Below are 20,180 nucleotides of genomic sequence, written 5' to 3'. Positions count from 1 at the left end.
TGCTCGCTAGCTGTGAATATGAATGTGCCGAGAATAACAGAATAGGATATGACAATGTTGAGGAGTCAACTACACCAAATGAAAGGAAGGGATATAGATATACATAAATCGTCGTTGGAAATAAATACTTATTTGTTATGTTTTACGACCTGAATTTATTTACTATCTAGTAGAAGTTATGAAACCTAGTATATGTCCAATTTAATCAGATCATATTAGTATTGTTAATATATAAGGATAGCTTTACCATTTGTAGCACATACCTTCATAGTAGCACTTGCGGAGTAGGGCACTGACTAGATGACAAGTAGTCATCATTCTCCACCAGCAAGACTCTTAGGGTCTTCACGGGTAGGAACATCTCCCAGTGAATGCTTTGTCTTGTTGCTCATGCTCATCAACCTGTTGCACGCCATGTGGTGCACTGTGCCTATTGATCAAGTCCTCTTCCTTTTCCCTCCATTCATTTGCATTAGCTCCAGCCACATGGTGGTCATTCTCTAAGGTGGCATTCCCTATCCCTAACACATTCTTGCGAGAAAACTCGTTTGTGCCAGCTTGGCAAGTGCTACTCATTAACCTGATTCAAAGAGAGAGACAAAGAAAGCATTGTCATGGTTTGTGCTACTACAGGAAGCTCAAAGATGGTGGAGCACATCCTATGTCAGCATAAATAATGTATACGTTGAATACAACTACAAATCAGCAGGGAAAACATACAGGAATCAAACACCAATCTGTCATGAGCACAACAGATGCTCAGAAATAAGCTAGTTCATTCTTCAGTATTGGTCAGGGTTAGAGAACACTACTTGCAGCCTAGCACAGAAAACCAACACCAGAGATTTGAAGCAGTATGAAAATAAAGGATTTGGTATGAGTTGAGAACGGAAGTCAGAAACCACCGTCTCCCTTCAAATTCACATTAATTCGCAATCCGAACTAAATATAGAACAGATAGATAATTAAACCTTGTCGGAGCAAAAAAATTATAAGGAAAAATCTGTGAAACAAACAGCGCACCTCCAACTTGCCTTCCCTCAAGGTAACATCAACACCTCCGAAAGGGTCCACTCTTGGAACGGACTTCTCGAGATCCATTGGAGGAGAACTCTGCCACATGAAAAAACAAAAAATAGCTAAATGGTAGCATAGTCCTGACCCACATTGCCTAGAACATAATGCAGTGTCAAGGATTAGTGGGCCTGAGCATCAAACTTGTTCTGAATCAAAACTATTAATTAAAAGCATCAAGAGAAGCTCGAGATGCCACAAAGTTTTACAAATATATGTAACAATGTAGGGACAAAGAAGATAAGTCATGCCCAATATATTATTTCTGTAGTAATAAAAAATGAAACTCTACCAGCAAATGAAACTCAAGCTTTTCTTTCTTTCTTCCAGGTGAGATTACTGAAAGGATTCAATGTCTATATGCATTCCATATTCAGCAACTTTCATATAACGGTTCCACAAGATTACACTGAATGTTAGCAGTGTGCACGGTCTGACATTTCACTTTTAATTGAGTGACTGGTTGTCTATGCATGGCTTCCTTGGTCATATAACTTTGTACTCTTCTTCTTTAATGAAATGAAATGGCAATAACTCTCGTGCATCGTTCGAGAAGGAAAAAAGTGACTGGTTTTCCCAGCTGACTGCACATATACATTGGTTGAACTTGGGACAACAGAAAATGGATTGAGTACGTAAGCCTTTTGGCTTCCTGGAAACAGTTGAACTGAAAGAGAGATTGATCATGGCTATTGCATGACCTGGAGATTGACTACTTTGTATAATTATACCTCGAAGTATTCATGTCTCTAGATTAGCCCAGCAAAGGATGGTAAGCCAAAAGATAGATTTGTCTTGTCACCAGATTTGTCTTGTCGGCGGCGGGCGCGATCCCTGCATTGCTTGCACGGACGGAGAATGATGTCGTGCCGCCGCCAAGGCTGGGGCTCTAGGCCGGTGCCGCCATGGCCGGGTCTCCCGCACCCGCGCCGTGGCCGGGGCCGGGGACGCCGCGCCGGCCGTGCCTACGCGCCCGCGCGCTAGGGCCACCACGGATGCGCCCGCGCCGTCGTGGGGGTTGGCCGGAGCTGGCCGCCTTGGCCTGGGCAGACGCGAAACAGGGCGGGGGCAGCCAGGATGGATCTCCATCGAGATCTCGAGGGGCAGCCGCGGTTGGTGTAGAGAAGTGGGTGGGGCGATGGTGGTCGCGTGACTGGTAAGGCGAGGCGAGGTTGTCCGCCAAGGGGGAGGCCACCGGCGGGTGAGGAGCGACCGATGGGGCGGTGGAGGCTTACCGGCGGAGGGGAGTGGAGGCTCGCCGACGGGGATGAGGCCACCGCGCGGTGAAAACTGCCTGCGGGTATGAGGCCGCCGCGCGGTGAAGACTGCATGTGTGAAGTCTCTAGGGTTTTTCATAGATGGGCCTTATAGAATTTAATTGATAGATGGGCCTCATACGGTAACCAAATAACTCAGCCCACGCAGGCTACCGCGACGCAAATATAATGTACCATATTGGCCAGCCAAAGGTTGCGGTAGCAACTTATAAACTTTCCTGCTACAGAGGAAACAGTCAGATTGTGTAATCAGCTCTTGATATTGTCAACTTGTGTCGATTTTTTGCGCGAAGCGAGCACGTGGACCCAGCACGCGGATGGGGCGGGGTGAGGGCGCGGCTAGCAGATTAATGTGGCGATGGACGATCCAGATTGAATAACAGGGATGGACGATCCAGATTGAACAAAGGCAGAACGGCAGGCTACCCTTATAGCCTTAATAAGTAGCAGAGATTCATTCAATAATTGATGTATATGTTTTGTATATGTGTCTAGATTCATTCTTATTTGTTTGAATATAGATATAAAGATGAAAACTAAAATGACTACTAATTTAGTACATAGAGAGTATCATTTAATTTGACACCTGAGGGCACTGAGCTTAGGGATGGCAATGGGTTGGGTTCGGATCGGGTAGAGTAAATACCCGCCCGCGACTATGCCCGCGGGGATTATCCATATCCGTCCATGACTATACCCACGGGTAAAATTTTGTACCCGTGCCCGTACCCATCGGGTATCGGGCGGATATCGGGTATCCGTCGGGTATAGCAGCTTGGTGCATTCTCCCTAAATGAAGTCTAGTGCAGTTCTGAGCGTCGCACATCGCCTGATCACCGGAGGCACATAATGTTGTTGCACAGTGCAGTCGTGTAGATGTAGCCCTGAACATGTGTTGCTAATGTTTTTTTGTTAATAAACTTCCAACTCGTCAAAATCGGAGAGTAGCTAGCATAGATGTCTGCTGTATTAACACTCTCTTAGCTCAAGTACTTGTACTAGATAGCACTGGTACTACGTACTGGCACTTTATCAAACGTACTGTCACTAGTACTAGAACTAGATCAGAAGCATCAGCAGACATGGATGGCAGTAGGATGAGCTGTCGAGGATGGACGGCTAGCTAGTGTACTAGTAGGTTGAAAATATAAAATCACTATTTTCGGATATCCGTCGGGTACCCACGGGTAAGAAATCAAATCCGTACCCGACCCATAATAAAATCGGGCCGGGTACGGGTAAGACCCACGGGTCAAAATTTGTGCCCGAACCCGTACCCGACGGATCGGATATCCGACGGATATCCGAACCCGCGGGTAAAATTGTCATCCCTAACTGAGCTCATCACCCACATACCGAGACACGTGGGCCTGGATCACCACGCTGGTTTGACATCTCGTCGACTTGTTTCCCTTTGATTTTTTTTCTTAATAAATGGACGACAACTCAGTCCAACACATGCGCATATACTGTATGAGAATCGCGAATGCATCAGTATACTCCGTTATACACAGTGCAGAGTGCACGTACCTATCTGCCTGCTTGATCAACTCCATTATACACAGTGCACGCTGCGGCAAGCCTACCTCATACCTGTGTGAAAGCGATGGCTCTCGCTCCCCCAATAATCACCGGTATGTGTGTCCTACTTAAACTCTCAGCTTTTGCTCGTTCTTTTTTAAGTATCATGTTTTAGTTTAAAAATGAACAAACCAGCGACAAATATTTGAGAACTGAAGTAATACTTGTTTAGCATTTCCTTTTTCTTTTCTCCCCGTCACTTCCAACCGTGTGAGTGAGGGAGGGACATCAACTTCCAATTCTCCGCTACGACAAGCATCCACCCACCACCCACCGTTTCTGCAACTATAGACGGCCGAAGGACACCGATCGACGAGCACAACCTATGGTGTGATAATTTGGCGATACAGCCTGGCCTAAAGACCACTCTCTTGGTATGGGTTTTGCTAGAGGTCCACCCCTATCTATATCCGTAGCATACGCGACACTATTATTAGACTCTCCAACTATTCCCCCTCACAAAACCTTATTCGAGCTTTCTAATATATTTTACTATATATATGCAAAAACATTTCCCCTACATATAGTTTGTCTTCAACTTATATAATTGGCACCTATTTATCGCTTTTTAAAATTTAAAAACATACAATATTTGTAGTGTCATAATACACATTATTAGCATGTTATAAGGCTTAATTAGAGCTAAAAAGATATAATTAACCTGTATGGGGAGTATAGTGCTCTCCCTATATATACAAGGAGATTCCTTCTTTCAATACATACATGTAACATTTACCGTGAACCGTTGGGGGATACAGTCCCCTTACATCCGGTTAGGGGACCTATAGTCTATATCGGGTGTTGGTCACTTGTTTTTTTCCTGTAAGATATTAAAAATAAGATAACACAAGAGTATCGATTTTTAAGCTCTATCCTTTAATTAACTCCTTATTTAGAGATTAATTAAAGGAAGAAGATGAGAGCCCAAAATATGTTTTACATAAACGAATTGTGAAAAGTGAAAAACGATGTAGATTACTCAAATAATTATGTGATAACATTGTTTCGTTTATTACATTATACTGAATGATTATAAATATACATTCGTCTTTACAAACGATTAAATGAAATGAAAGGAAAAATACTACTTTGTAGGTAGAGCGTAGCAGATCTCTCTGATCTCAAGAAGTCGTCCCTATATATGACATTGTACTCCTATTTATAGTCGTAAGGTGAAACTTCGGCTAAAATTACAAGATTAATCAGGGGTATTTTTGTCTCTTCTCGTCGTTGTCTTGCTGAACAAGTCTCGAGGGTTTACACCGTGCTCTGGAAGGCTTTGGGATTGCATGTGCATACCATCCAGACGAAGGTCGTGGCTTTGTTTTACGTCGTCCTGTCTGAAGGCGATCTTTGTCACTTCGCTCTGTTAAACTGGATAGGTTTATGAGTGATTGATGGGAAAATGCTTTTTGAGGACCTTCCACTAATAAGGATCCTAACACCAGGAATCGTTGGAGCCAACCTTAACTCATTCTCTTTCATGCAAGATCCAATGCAAGTGGTCTTTCAACTATCGACCACACTAACACTAACGACTACGCTATCTACTATCGTCAGCCTTTATCTACCATAACGTTTCAATGTATAACCTTTATCATCAGCCTATAGTGATCCCAACGCCACATCAAGTTTTTATTTACATATTTGTATTGCAAATAAAACACGACATTTTATTAGAAACATCAGACACATAAATAAACCAATAAAAAGTACATGTTTCATAAAAAAATTTAAAAACATTACTTAAAATAAAGATTACATAATTTATAAAACAAATTTAAATACATTACTTGAAAAAAATAAAATCACATAATTCCTAAAAATAAAATATAATTCATGTGGTACAGATCTCAAATATGCTCTATTTGATTATTTTGGAGTTGACCATGCAACCACACTAGTACGGATTGTGGCTCATGTTGAAGGTTGGTTGCAAAGTACATCATTGCTTCGGAGGTGATAGTTGGTGCTGCGATGGCATAAGATCCTCCACGCTCAGCCTCAATAATCATGTTTTGTGCGAAATGATACATATATGCATGATCATACTCTTGGTGAGAAAAGGAACAATTAAGTTGTTCGGCTGCACAAGCTGTTCGGCCGACTACAAACCGCATCAAGGTTTAGCTGCTTCCATATAATATAGCTTGGTCTGGAAATGCCACAGCTACAGTAGCTTTCAGCTAAGCAAACATCATGAATATGACCTAGTGAGAAAATAGAAGCGAGCCTTGAGGACCCTAAATGCTCTCTCTACGTCATTCCATACACCCTTCTAGCATGCAACAAATATCCACTGCTTCAGAGTATATGAGAGGGGAATGATCTTCACAAACATTGGACACCAAAGGTAGATGCCATCAGCAAGATAGTATCCTTTGTACTCGTGACCATTCACCGTGAAGTTCATATTTGGTGCTTCTCATTGAGCACATCAGTGAACAACAACTGGTTAAGTACACTAATGTCATTGTTTGCCCCGCTACCTTAAAAAGCATGCTAAATCCACATGTCAAACAAAACAACCACCTTGCAAACTACCCTCACCATTCAATGGGGGCAGTTCCTGCACTTCTAATGCATGCAATTTATGTTAGAAATATGACCTAAAGATGATCATAGAGATGGCTATATTTCTTTGTATCCATGATAAATTGCTTAATTGAATATCTATGAAAGGCACCTTGTATTGATTATCAATTATGTGAATTGTTTGTGAGATTCTTTACTTGTATGGTTATTCTAAAAGATGTCCCTAGTTAGAGTCGATGATTAGCACATGTATTAGTTGATGACTATGTTTCACAAGTCATGGACATAGAGATATCAAACTAATAATGTGAGCACATGTATGACATGAGGCTGAACCTACCCAATGTGAGATTTCGTAACATAGTTCTCTTTTTTGCAACATGTACACCGTGTCCTTAGACCTAAGATTGTCGCATGTTCTTAAGATGTGAATTTACCTACTTAGGGACTATCAAATGTTACTCCATAATGTGCTAGTTATAAAGTTAATTTTGGATTTGTTAGGAAGCATGTTTTGAAGCATGGTCAGTCAAGATAGAATTTGTCCCTCTCCACTTGAGAGGGATATCTCTTGGCCCTCGAGTGATTGGATTAAGAAATGCATGACCGTGCTTGGGTTAAGTGTTGGATTCCAAATCAAAGTATTGAGAAAAAAGAGGTCTGCTTAAAACTAGACCAAATATCGTGAGACAAGAGGAACAACATGTACATAATGTTGTGATGGTTCATCTGATACGATCTTTACGTGTGCATAGAAGTTGACTTGTCTTGCTAGAGGTCCCTGTCAATTATTGGGATAAGTAAGAGTATTTAGACCATGTCTATATATGTGTGAACCTATAGGATCACACACTAGAGGGGAAGGAAGCCTAATTCAGATAGGATCTGAATTAGACTGGGCTTAGGGTTGTTGATGGGACTTAGAGTCAGAAGCCCACCAAAACGCATATGTAATGAAGGATTGGGGCGGTTAGGGTTAACCCAATTCGCCCACCAGCAAACCAACAGTCGTGTCCCTCTTGCCTTCGCCAAGCTACCACCGCGAATCTAGCAGTTCGGTACGTGACGCTTCCTTCATGTACGTGTGGATACCACGGAGGTGCTGCATCTGTAGCACTAGGACGAACCGCGCGAGGATGTGGAGGACATCGGCGATTGCATGACATTGCTTGACACGTTCGTTTACATCGAGACGGTTTTCACTGCCCTAGCGTCTAGTGGTAATCTCGTGACCTATAACAACAGTATATCTTGGTTTATGGGTCGAAAATTTTGTTTTGCGCTAGTGTAGCCTCCCCATAATCTTACAGTGGTATCAAAACCGTAGACATTAAGTTTTAGGTTCGGGACGTGTGCATACGGGGATATGCAATATTTCTGGATGATCTGTGAACGGGTTTTGATGTTCTTGCTGCAATGGTCATGTAACGATCTACTCCTACCGGTTGGTATTCTGCCATCGGAGTTAAATGATACACGTAATACTAGTTGCAGCGAGATTAGATCAATATGATTGGTCAGATCGAAACCCGGTTTCATACGCCTTTCGCATCTGATGCGCGATAGTAGATTGGATCTGTTACCAAATCAGGTTTATCATTGTTATGACGTCTTTACCGTAAAATAGTCATAACTTTTCGCACGTAACTCAGATTGAGATAGATTCTATACGAAAATCAATCTACTAGAAAATTTACACGTGAATTTTTGTAGGTTTGCCGCATCTGGCGAAATTAGATTTCCCAAATTCGGCTTGCAAAATTGAGTTATAGAAGGTTTAAGTTTAGACGTCAGGAACACCTAACTTATTTTTGTAGGATATCTATTTGTTATCGGTATGGATGTTATATGTATCTGATGCATGTATATGAATTATTCATGACCTGCTTGTTATGACCAGGGTAATACGATGTAGTCACATGTATTTTTAAAATTTAATGTAATGACTTGTGTGTCAACATGTGATGACCCAAATCTTATATGTAATTTGTTTACTAGCATACGTTAGATAGGTCTTGAAGGACTCATCACTTAAAGGATGGCATATTTACATAATGGAGATGGAGATCAACATGATGGACACATTATTGGAAGTAGAGATCATCATGCGACGGCGAGCCATACCAAATCACAACTGTTGTGTGAATGTCTTTCTTAATGTTCTACTTATTCATGTTGCATATATTGTCCTTACATGCGATGATATAAGTAGAACAATCCCTCATAAATCTTTAAGCTTAGATGCCTCTCCAAACCTTGCACTATCACAAGTCTTGTACAATTGATGGTGGATCTATGAAATTAGGGTGCCACCAGTTTTCCTTGACTAGATAGGTTTGTATCAGATACTTACTATAGAAAGGGTTGGTTAACTTAAACAAAGTCAGGTTAATGGTTAAAGGCTTTGGGGCATAAGGTTGGGAGCCAAGACATAGAGATGTCACCCAACAACAGAAGTCATATATAATATGATTAGCAAGGAGTTGCTTACCGATCTACCTTATCTTCTAGCGGTGATGCTAAAGCTCACTAGTAGACTTATTAGCTGTGGGTTCTGAATCACTAAGTATCAATCAAGGGATGTTAATTTTAGTGGGAGTATGACCCTATTTGGGACTGCTCTAGCTCCAGAAAATTCGGTGGAGCAAGTCATTAGGCGCTTTAGAAAATCGTGGAGCTAGAGTTGTGAACCTTTAAAAGACATTTAGTTAAGTCATTTTGTTCATTATTTAGATTAATAATAGTTTTTAAACTATTTAAATTTATATTATGAACTACAAATCCACGCTGAGGCTGGAACCTAGAGCAGTCCTAAACACCCCCTATATTCTATTAAATGTTTAGTATGATTTACTCTGACATGGAATTTTTGTCTTAATATTTTGTATTTTTTGCTATAGATAAATGACACCTAGCACCCTATCATTAACTTTGCGATCAATTCTTGAAAAAGATAAGTTAAATGGAAGAAACTATACAGATTGGATCTGTAACCTGAGAATTGATCTCAGGACAAAAATCTCTTGTTGTCTCTGGTCTGGCTACTGAGAGCTTGGCTCCCTGTATACATGCTAGGTTGGGCCACGCTCCCACGATACACCAAACATGTCCAGGGTAAATGTGAGCGCGCGAAGGAGAGGGCACATTCCCACGGATGAGAGGTAAATCATGGGTTTGGGGGAGTGGGGAGGCTGAGCGCATGCACAGGGTGAATGTGAGCGTGCGAAGGAGAGGGTACTTCCACACGGAGGAGAGGTAAATCGTGGATTTAGGGTGTGGGAAGGCTGAGCACTCAATTTGCACATCCTCATTCGTGCTTCGCTGGAAGTGTGAATAGTTGAATACGAACACGAAAAAAATACACATGGACATTCAATTATAAGGTCGACTGAAGATAGCCTAACTAACTACTAGTTAAACATTTGGCTAATAAAGTAGTCCACCTATTAGCTCTTATACCATAATACACTAGAATTATTTTAGCTAAGCTAGCAATTAGCTCTGGTATCAAAACACGTTAAAAAGTAATGATATTTTCTCTATCCTCATAGGTCATCAATGAGACGCAAAAGCGGAAATAGAGTTTCCTCATAAATAATGGCATGTTTAAACATAAAGTTGAATTCAATCTATTAACAATGTATTTTATGTAAATTACTCTTTTTTACTCAACTATAAAACCATTAGACAAAAAAATATAACTGCATTACAATAACGTGTGGTGCTTGCAAAACCCCCATCGAAAATTCAAACCAGCATACGAGATATTTCCAACTTCAATATGACATCTAATGTTTATGGACAGAGATGAAAACGAACACTTATTTGAATATTATTTTTTGTCTTTTTTAATTACGAATAAATAGGATATAAATACGTTATTCAGATTTTATTCTAGTTTTTTGTATTAATCTTGTAAAGATTTATAAAAGGCAAATATCAAATTTATCACATATCTTCTTGGATGATAACTATAAAATTCACACATAGAATTGGATACAGATCATATTTTTTTACATTTTTCATTATAGGGAACAAAGAATGCATAAAACAATTTATGCAATTTTTTTTGCGATAATGTGTGATGACATAAGAATAGATTAACACCAAATTTAATGCATATCTATTTTAGAATATTAAATTTATTGAATATCCACTCTTCTTTCTATTTATGAGTTCTAAATCAACAAACCAAGTTAGCTTCAATTTTCCGTATGAAATTTACACCGACATTGTTTACCCATGTTTTTTGTTGCCGTCAAAAGGAAAACACGGTAAGAGCTAACCCCAGAAGTTTAGCTAAAAATACTAGCCAAATTTTCTGATTTAGCTATTTTTATAATAAATTTTATATAAAATAAGGAGATTATTCCAATAGACTTGTAAATCTAGAACTCCTGTATAGCGAGTGAAAAAAGATATCTAAGAACAACTCAGTAGTTCTCTAAAATACCTCCTAAATCAATAATTTAGGTAGTTAAACTAAAAAATCCTCTCCAACAGTTCTCTAATTAAACTTCTAAATTTAGCTACTTCTCATCAAACCTCATTTACTCCCTATATCTAGCAACCTTTTACCAAGTCCCGAAACAACGAAGACTGACGAAAACCAATCATATGTCGACATGATGTACCCTTTCAGGAGCAAATTGATCGTCCCACGTGAATGGATTCAGCGTGATCCGTATGCTAGGTCTTCTACCGTCACTGTTCTGTCGATAAGTACTGCTAGTAATAGCAACCAACTGCCAACATATTTCTGAAACAGATGACAACGATCTGTCACCGTATGGGTGAATCAAATGTTTTGTTACAGATGCAATCAAAATATAAGTAGAAAATATGCACACTTATTTTTTTTATGTAGATTCAAAACCAAACTACAACATATATTTAAAGAGCTATTGGACAAGTCATAATTTTTAACTCCCAAAATTATTTAATAACTTCCTAAATCTATGATTTAGAAAACTAAAATATATATAACTATTAGATCTGCTCTAAAAAAAGAAAGTGAAGTTATAGGGATATAAAGCTACTAAAATTTAAAGGGTCATTTATAAAATCTGTTGGAGATGTTTTTTAATAATAATCAAAATTTACCAAGCGTCTCTTAAAGTTGCAGTAAAAAGAAAAGGGTCGCACTCGTTAAACCTAGCTGCGAGTACTCTTTGCAATTTAACCCGCGACATGCCATCTCCCTCTCTATCCCACGCTGCCTCGCTGGAGTTGGGAGGGGGTTTCCCTCTCTCTCTCCTCCTCATCCCCCTCTTTCTCCACTAGAGAGCCGGGACCTAGCACGAGAGGGAGGGAGGGAGAGAGTCACGCCGGGAGGTCACCGTCGCCGCCGACGGCCGCGATGGCTCGCCTGTTCCGCGAGTCCCGCCGCGACTCGTCCCCCTTCTCCTCCTCCTCCAATGGCTTCCTCCCGCCGGCGTCCGCTTCCAGCCCCTCGGTCTCCGCGCTCCCCTCGCCGTTCCCGGACCTCGGGGTCGCCCTCTCCACCGCGGACCTCCGGGAGGCCGCCTACGAGGTGCTGGTCGCGGCCTCCCGCACCACGGGCGGGAAGCCCCTCACCTATATCCCCCAGTCCTCGTCGGTGGCCGCGGGGGCCACGGCGTCCCCGGCCTCCTCCGCGTCCTCGGCATCCTCCGCCTCGCTCCAGCGCTCCCTCACCTCTGCCGCCGCCAGCAAGATGAAGAAGGCGCTCGGGCTCCGCTCGTCCGCCTCCTCCAAGGGTGTCGGCAGCCCCGGGAGTGGCGGGAAGGCGGCGCCCCCGCGTAGGCCCGCCACGTTTGGGGAGCTCATGCGGGTGCAGATGCGCATCTCCGAGCCCACCGACGCCAGGATCCGCAGGGGCCTCCTCCGCATCGCTGCCAGCCAGGTAGGATCTCGTGTTTAGCTGCTGAGATTCCCGCTGAGATTTCCTTCCAATGCTGGCGTTGGTGGATTGCGTTACTAGATCTGGAGTCGGTCAAGAGTGCCATGATGTTCTCGGAGTTTGTTGAAGGGTCCGTCGAAAATTCAAATTTAGCTAAATTTACACCTATTTTCTTATTTGATTTAAAAGTATACTATGTCTTAGATATTTTTAGTTTAGGATTGGAATGCCGTTGCTAAACATGCGGCATTTTATAGGGACGAGAGTGAAATGACTTATCTATTTTTTTGGCGGATCTTGTAATTTGGGTGTCGGCTTCAGCAGCTGTTATTAATATTTGTTGCCTTCAGATACCTAATTAAGATTTTCCCTTGCTTCATTGAATATAAAATTGCATCTCTCAACTTTGTAGTCACGGATAACCTTTGTTTGTTAATTCTTACCTTGGTCTAGGGTTCTCGTGATAAAGTGCGAAGATGAATTAGGAATGCACATACTCCCTCTGTTTGAATCTGAAACTCAGTTTTAGTTTTGTTCCAGGTCAAACTTGTCTAACTTTGACCAATTTTATATAATATATTACATTTACAATATCAAATAAGGCCCTGTTTGGTTTGAGGGACTAAAGATTAGTCCCTCAAGGGGTGACTAAAAGGGACTAAACCATATTAATTCCACTTTTTCCCCTCAGTTATTTCAGTTGCACTAATGACGTTATTTCAGTTGCACTAATGACGGGAGAAGGTTAAGGGGCATTTTAGTCTTCTTATGAGTCATTTAATGCGTTCTCAACACTTTTAGTCCTTGCAACCAAACAGTGTAGAGACTAAACTTTAGTCACTCGACTAAACTTTAGTCCCTGGACTAAAGGAACCAAACAGGCTCTAAGAGGGTGTTTGGCTTCTAGGGACTAATTTTTAGTCCCGCCATTTTATTTCATTTTAGTTTCTAAATTGCCAAATACGGATATTAAAACTCTATTTTAGTTTCCGTATTTGACAATTTAGGGACTAAAATGGTATAAAATGAAGGGACTAAAAATTAGTCCCTAGAAACCAAACACCCCCTAAGAGCACTATCAAAATATATTTCATGGTCTATCTAATAAGTGTTGTTTGATCATGTAGATGATTGTGCATAAAACTATAAACTCAGTCAGTCAATCAAAGCTAGAGAAGTTTGACTTAGGACAAAGCTAAAATAACCTACAATTCCGAACGGAGGAAGTAAGTTTTTAGGATAAGGCACATAATTCACTCGTCTTGATTTCGGGCAGTGTTTTCTTTCTGTTTTTACTACTTTATTTTGCAAGGGTAAAATTGGCAACTAATGTGCTGGTACACATTTACATTGCACAACCAAAATGACTTTCTACATTGTCCTGATTTTAGTAGTAGGTGTAGTAGGTCTTTACTCTATAATGTTGTTTAGAGTGTAACTAGTGACCCAGTTTGTTTTCATGATTGAAAAGATGATCACCAGAGTTTGTATGGGCATGCCATAGTTAACACTAGATGTTTAACGGTTAAGAGTGTCAATTGTGAAAAGTTTCCAAAAATTCTATTGCGTCATTGTTTGCTTGGTTCATAGTAACTCAGGAGTGAACATGAATGTGGACAATTTGTAAAAGATGCAGTGATGCAGGTTCAATCAAATTTAGATAAACTGTAGTTATAGCATGTTTATGTTGAATCCTCAATTTGGTGGGCCTTTATGGGGTTGTGCATATACTGAAGTTTTTTAACAGTTTTTTGTTAGGAGAATGAAACCCTACCCTAACACTAATGTGGGTTGAGAATATATTAATATAGCTGAGTATGTGGGCCAAGGCCCATTACAGGAGAGAAATACACAGTTACGCTAACACCCCCCAGTCACAACTCTATCATGTACAGATGTTGAGACTGGACCAAAACTCGGTAAAAATTGTCGAAGGAAGCCCCTTGATGAAGATGTCGGCGAAGGACGCGGAGAACGCGAACATCGTTGATAGCGACATGCTCACGGACAAAATGGAGGCCGATCTCCACGTGGTTTGTGCTGATGCTGCACGGGATTGGTAGAGAGGCAGACCGTGCTAACGTTGTCGCAGTAGACAGGAGTGGTGCACGCGAGGGGCTGTGGAGCTCATGAAGAAGTTGACGGAGCCAGGAAGTCTCGGCCACACCATTGGCCACAGCGCGATACTCGGCCTCAGCGCTAGAGCGGGAGACGACGGGCTGCCGCTTCGAGGGAGGGGAGGGGCCTGGTGGTGACAGCAGCAGGGGAGGAGGGGGTGGCGGCTGCTGTGGGAGGGAGAGGAAAACCTAGCTAGATACCATGTTAGGAGAATGAAACCTTAACCCTAATATGGGTTGGGAATATATTAATATAGTTGAGTATGTGGGCCAAGGCCCATTACAGAAGAGAAATACACAGGTACGCTAACATTTTTCATCAAACAGCTTGGCAGGCGTGCAGAATCTATGGTGTTGCCCTTGGAATTCTTGCAGCAATTCAAGGCATCAGATTTCTCTGATCCTCAAGAGTATGAGGCATGGCGGAGTAGGAATCTGAAGCTTCTTGAGGCTGGTCTACTTGTTCATCCACTCGTTCCATTGAACAAATCAGACAGTTCTGTGCAACGGTTGCGGCAAATTATACGGGGTGCATATGATAGGCCACTTGAAACTGGGAAAAACTCTGAGTCAATGCAGGGTCTACGTACTTGTGTCATGTCCCTTGCTGGAAGATCTCATGATGGTACTTCTGATGGATGCCACTGGGCAGATGGCTTCCCATTGAATCTCCATCTGTACCAAACGTTGGTAGAAGCTTGCTTTGATAATGATGAGGGCACTGTGGTTGATGAGATCGATGAGGTGATGGAGCTCTTGAAGAAAACCTGGGTTATTCTTGGAATTAATGAGTTGCTCCACAATCTTTGCTTTACTTGGGCATTGTTCAACCATTTTGTTATGTCTGGTCAAGTAGATATCGAGCTACTTTCTGCAGCAGAGAACCAGTTAGCTGAAGTGGCTAAGGATGCGAAAACCACAAAAGATCCAAATTACTGTAAAGTATTGAGCTCAACATTAAGCTCAATAATGGGCTGGACAGAGAAAAGACTTCTGGCATATCATGAAACCTTCAATACAAGTAATATTGAGTCTATGCAAGGCATTGTCTCCATTGGAGTGTCAGCTGCAAGGGTTCTTGTTGAAGATATATCCCATGAATACCGCCGTAGAAGAAAAGAAGAGACTGATGTAGCTCGAAGCAGGGTAGAGACATACATAAGGTCTTCACTACGGACAGCTTTTGCTCAAGTAAGTCTTGTTAGTCGTAAATATCATCCTCAATCTTTGGTTTAACATATATGAATAATGTTGTTTCTGTACCTCAAAAGTCAAAATACCCATGTGCATTTGTTGTTTTTGTTTTGCCACATCAATTTATTGCTCACAACCCATGCCATGTTTGGTAAAGGAATGACTAGAAAGTTTTAACCTAGAAACTGTAGAAAATCATTTTCCATGATCTCAACTTATATTTGTACTTAGCTGTTCTCTTTTATGCATGGATTGAGATGCTAGGTTTCATAAAATTGATATTTTGGTATTGTGCACAAGCTCTTCTGTTATTGATGTTACTTCGACCTGTGTAGAGAATGGAAGAAGCAGATTCAAAACGATCATCAAGAAACCCTACTCCAGTTCTTTCTATCCTTGCGAAGGACATTAGTGACCTAGCTACGAAGGAGAAAAAATTGTACAGTCCAATACTGAAGACATGGCATCCTCTTGCTTCTGGTGTTGCTGTTGCAACCCTTCATTCTTGTTATGGAAATGAGCTGAAGCAGTTTGTAGCTGGGCTTACAGAGCTGACCCCTGATACAGTTGAAGTACTTAAATCAGCAGACAAATTAGAGAAGGACCTTGTTAATATAGCTGTAGAAGATTCTGTGGATAGTGATGATGGAGGCAAGTCACTAATCAGAGAGATGCCGCCATATGAAGCTGAAAATGCAATTGCTAATCTGGTGAAAGTGTGGATAAAAGAAAGAGTAGACAGACTAAAGGGATGGGTTGACCGGAATTTGAAGCAAGAGGTGCTCATTTTTGCCCCTTTCACCATCAGACCTTTATTTCTTTATGTAAATAAATAGTCATAATTCAGTAACCAATGCCGTGTGCTGTTATAGTTTATTTCTTCAATCCATTTTCTGTATATATATGATCTATCTTCTACGCGCTGTAGTAGCAATGTATTATATACTTGCTAAAGCGGACCCTTTTTTCATCTGCAATATACATAATCATTAATGTTATTTAATATTTGCTAAGTACACGGCTTTGATGCATAATGTGTTTGCCTATTTTGTTCATGCTACTATTCTTCCATGTCCATCATCCATTTGCCACTCATCAATGGTTACAAACCTCTGAAGTGAGCCCCTGTGCATGCTTAAGTATCCAATCGTGTCACATTGTCACTGATATTGTCAGCCATAATCTAGTATTGCACTAAAAAGGATAGACCCAATGCTGGCGGCTCCGACGTGAGTGGTGTCTGGGGAAGGAATAATTGAGGCAAGCCTTACCCCTGCAGAGAGGCTATGTTGAACCCAGGACCTTTGGCACGGTGGAAAGACTTTTTTCACCACTGCGCCCGGCCTATCTTTCTAGTCCTAATGTCCGATATCACTCTTGCTAATTGTTTTTGAGGTCTTGAAACCACAACCACAAGTCTATGTGCAGACTGAAATATATGTTGACTGAGCAACTTGAGCGAATCATTCTGAACAACCTTCTGTGAATTAAATAAAATTTGATACTTGATATGCAGTACATGATACATAGTTCTGTTATGCCTACCTTGAAACTTGTTTCTATGGGCTTTGCATGATTTCTGAGCCACTAAACCTGGTAGCATCTTTTATGCAGACCTGGAATCCAGGTGCCAACAGGGATAATTTTGCTCCCTCTTCCGTGGAGATGCTTCGAGTTATTGGTGAAACGTTGGATGCATTTTTCCAATTGCCTATACCAATGCATCCGGCTCTTCTTCCTGATCTGACAGTTGGGCTCGACAGAAGCCTACAGCTTTATGTTGCTAAAGCAAAATCTGGCTGCGGTAAGTACTAGACAAAGGTTAAGTAATTTGTGTGAACCTCATTTCTGCTTTTGATGAAGCTCATTTCTGCTTTTGTATCAATGAACAGGAGCACGAAATTCTTTTATGCCCCAACTACCCCCACTAACGCGATGCGAGGTTGGCTCCAAGTTATTATTCAAGAAAAAGGAGAAGCCACAAAATCTGCAGGTTCGTGTATCACAAAATGGAGCATCAAACGGAAATGATCCCTTGGGCCTTCCTCAACTCTGTGTGCGCCTGAATACTCTTCAGTACATCCGTGGTGAGTTTGAGAATCTAGAGAAGAAAATTAAAACGAGCTTACGAAATGTTGAGTCAGCTCAGGCAGATATCACTGATGGATTGAACATCAAGTTTGAGCTTTGCCAGGCAGCCTGTCAAGAAGGCATTCAGCAGATTTGTGAGACGACTGCATATAAGGTGATGTTTTATGACTTGGGACATGTCCTCTGGGACACCCTTTATGTTGGTGATACTGCATCAAACAGGGTTGAGGTACTGTTGAGGGAACTTGACCCTGTCCTTGAGACGGTATCTAGTATGGTGCACAACAAAGTGCGGAACCGTGCTATTACTGCACTGATGAAAGCAACTTTTGATGGTTTCTTGCTGGTGCTTCTTGCTGGTGGGCCTTTGCGTACTTTCACCCGTCAAGACTCTCAGATAATAGAAGATGACTTCAGGGCCCTCAGAGATCTGTACTTAGCAGATGGGGATGGTTTGCCAGAGGAATTAGTTGACAAGGCATCCTCCCAGGTCAAGAATGTCCTGCCCCTCTTTCGAGCAGACTCTGAAAGTCTCATTGAGCGATTCAAACGCATGATGGTTGAATCGAATCGGCCTGCGTCCAAGAACAGGTTACCATTGCCTCCAACAACAGGGCATTGGAGTCCAAATGAGCCTAACACAGTCCTGCGAGTTCTGTGCTACCGGAATGATGAGACAGCTACAAAGTTCCTCAAGAAAACTTACAACCTACCGAAGAAGATTTGACTTGTGGGATAGATCACAAACCATATGTACATGTTCCTGTCACTACAAAAAGGTTTCTCTATGCCTGTCACATTCTCTGGCTGAGGACCCCGAGGAAATACCCCCTGTAAAGTTTCCACATCAAAGGTTTCAAGTGATCATCAGCAAGAAGGTTTATTCTGTGGTGCTGTAGAGATGTGACTGGGTGTTTTCGGTGGTTCGTGTCATTGATAGGTTTTGCGGTGAAGGGTGGATTTACTTACAGCTCGATTTGTTCATTATATTATATGTTTGCCTAATCCAGTTCTTTTGCTGACCTTGCGCTCGTGTAATTTGGTTCATTCTAGTCTGCAACAGCTAAATCCAGCGTGTGAATAAGTTGTGTACTCGCGTGACACTGTCCGGTGCTTTTGCTGTGACAATATGCGGGGAGCATTTGTATATTTTACTGCATCGTGCACTCCATCTCTCTCCATATCCTCGTTGGATCCGTTCTTCAGTCAATCGATCCTGTTCAAAGTGAGAATAATACGTGGTCGAGATGATGAAATGAGTGATTGTTAACACATGGTTGAGATTAGGGATGAAAGTGGTAATCTGAACTGTTAGGACAAATTTAATATTTTAAAATAGATATGTACATTATTTGATGGTGATCATGTGTTATGTTCTCAAGCATATTATTAAAAAAAGAATAAAATATTACATAAATTGTTTTATTTATTATTTGCTCCCTAAAACAAAAAAAATGAAAAAATTATCGAATTTGTTTTCGAATCCATACCGAATTTTATATCTATCATTTAAGAAAATATATGATGAATTTAAGGATTAACTTTTATGAATCTTTACAAGCTCAATGTTATAAACAAGAATACAAATTTATATATTGCAATATATATCCTATTTATTCGCAATCAAAGAAAAACGATAAAAAACTAATTACCGAATAAATACCGTTTTCGATCGTTTTTATCCCTAGTTGAGATACGTCTATGGTGTTGAAGGGATGATAGACTTAGGTTTAGTGTTAACTAATTTAACGTAAGTTGTGGCATATGTAATGTGTCTCTTAACTTGTGTATATATGTAGGGCATAGGTGAACTTGTGTATAGATGTGGGAGCATAGGTGATAGAACTTAGATGGTGAACTTGTGTATAGATGTGAAGCATATGTGATAGAGCTTAGATGGTTGGACAGAGTTTGTGTATAGATGTGGAGCATAGGTGATAGGACTTAGATAATTAGATAGAGTGAATAGCCTATAAAAAATATCATATAAACACACAATTCTTATTGAATCTAAATTGGTTACTATAAAAGGTGACATGGAAATGTATACATGCAAAGAAAGCTTCCTGAACAATTCTATTAGCCTGGCCTCTGGTATACATCTAGCTTCCTGAACAATTCTATTAGCCTGGCCTCTAGTATACATCTACTAGCAACACGTACAAACTATAACTCTCTATCCCAAATTTAAATTTATTTTAGAATTTTAATAGATTCGTACAGATTCATTACCATCCATTTGAAATATAGATATAAAAATCAAAGGCTAAAATGAATACTAATTTAGAACGGGGGAGTATAGATGTGGAGCATATGTAAACTTAGATGGTTAGATAGAGTTTGTGTATAGATGTCGAGCATAGGTGATAAAACTTAGATGGTTAGAGCACCTGTGCAGGTACCCAAAAATACATGCTATATTTTCGTTTA

At 40.9% G+C, this 20,180-nt stretch overlaps 1 protein-coding gene across 1 annotated transcript; it reads left to right on the top strand.

The window, feature by feature from the left end:
- The first annotated feature begins 11,688 nt into the window (after nt 1-11,688).
- Nucleotides 11,689-18,979, top strand: LOC100279395 (uncharacterized). Its single transcript, NM_001360969.1, has 5 exons — nt 11,689-12,351; nt 14,793-15,656; nt 15,995-16,438; nt 17,274-17,463; nt 17,552-18,979. The coding sequence occupies exons 1-5, from the start codon at nt 11,827-11,829 to the stop codon at nt 18,475-18,477; spliced, it is 2,949 nt and encodes a 982-aa protein (NP_001347898.1). The 5' UTR covers nt 11,689-11,826; the 3' UTR covers nt 18,478-18,979.
- The last annotated feature ends 1,201 nt before the right edge of the window (nt 18,980-20,180 follow it).

Source organism: Zea mays, chromosome 2 (genome assembly GCF_902167145.1).
Source record: "Zea mays cultivar B73 chromosome 2, Zm-B73-REFERENCE-NAM-5.0, whole genome shotgun sequence".
Lineage (NCBI taxonomy): Eukaryota > Viridiplantae > Streptophyta > Magnoliopsida > Poales > Poaceae > Zea > Zea mays.
The sequence above is the reverse complement of the archived record's forward strand: the minus strand, read 5'-3'. Positions and strand labels throughout refer to the sequence as shown.

What these genes read in the sequence shown, in the direction of transcription:
- LOC100279395 (NM_001360969.1), top strand. Translation starts at nt 11,827, where the DNA reads ATGGCTCGCCTGTTCCGCGAGTCCCGCCGCGACTCGTCCCCCTTCTCC. An exon ending in TACGGACAGCTTTTGCTCAA is followed by an intron (nt 15,657 to 15,994) that starts GTAAGTCTTGTT and finishes CGACCTGTGTAG; the next exon opens with AGAATGGAAGAAGCAGATTC. An exon ending in ACCGGAATTTGAAGCAAGAG is followed by an intron (nt 16,439 to 17,273) that starts GTGCTCATTTTT and finishes TCTTTTATGCAG; the next exon opens with ACCTGGAATCCAGGTGCCAA.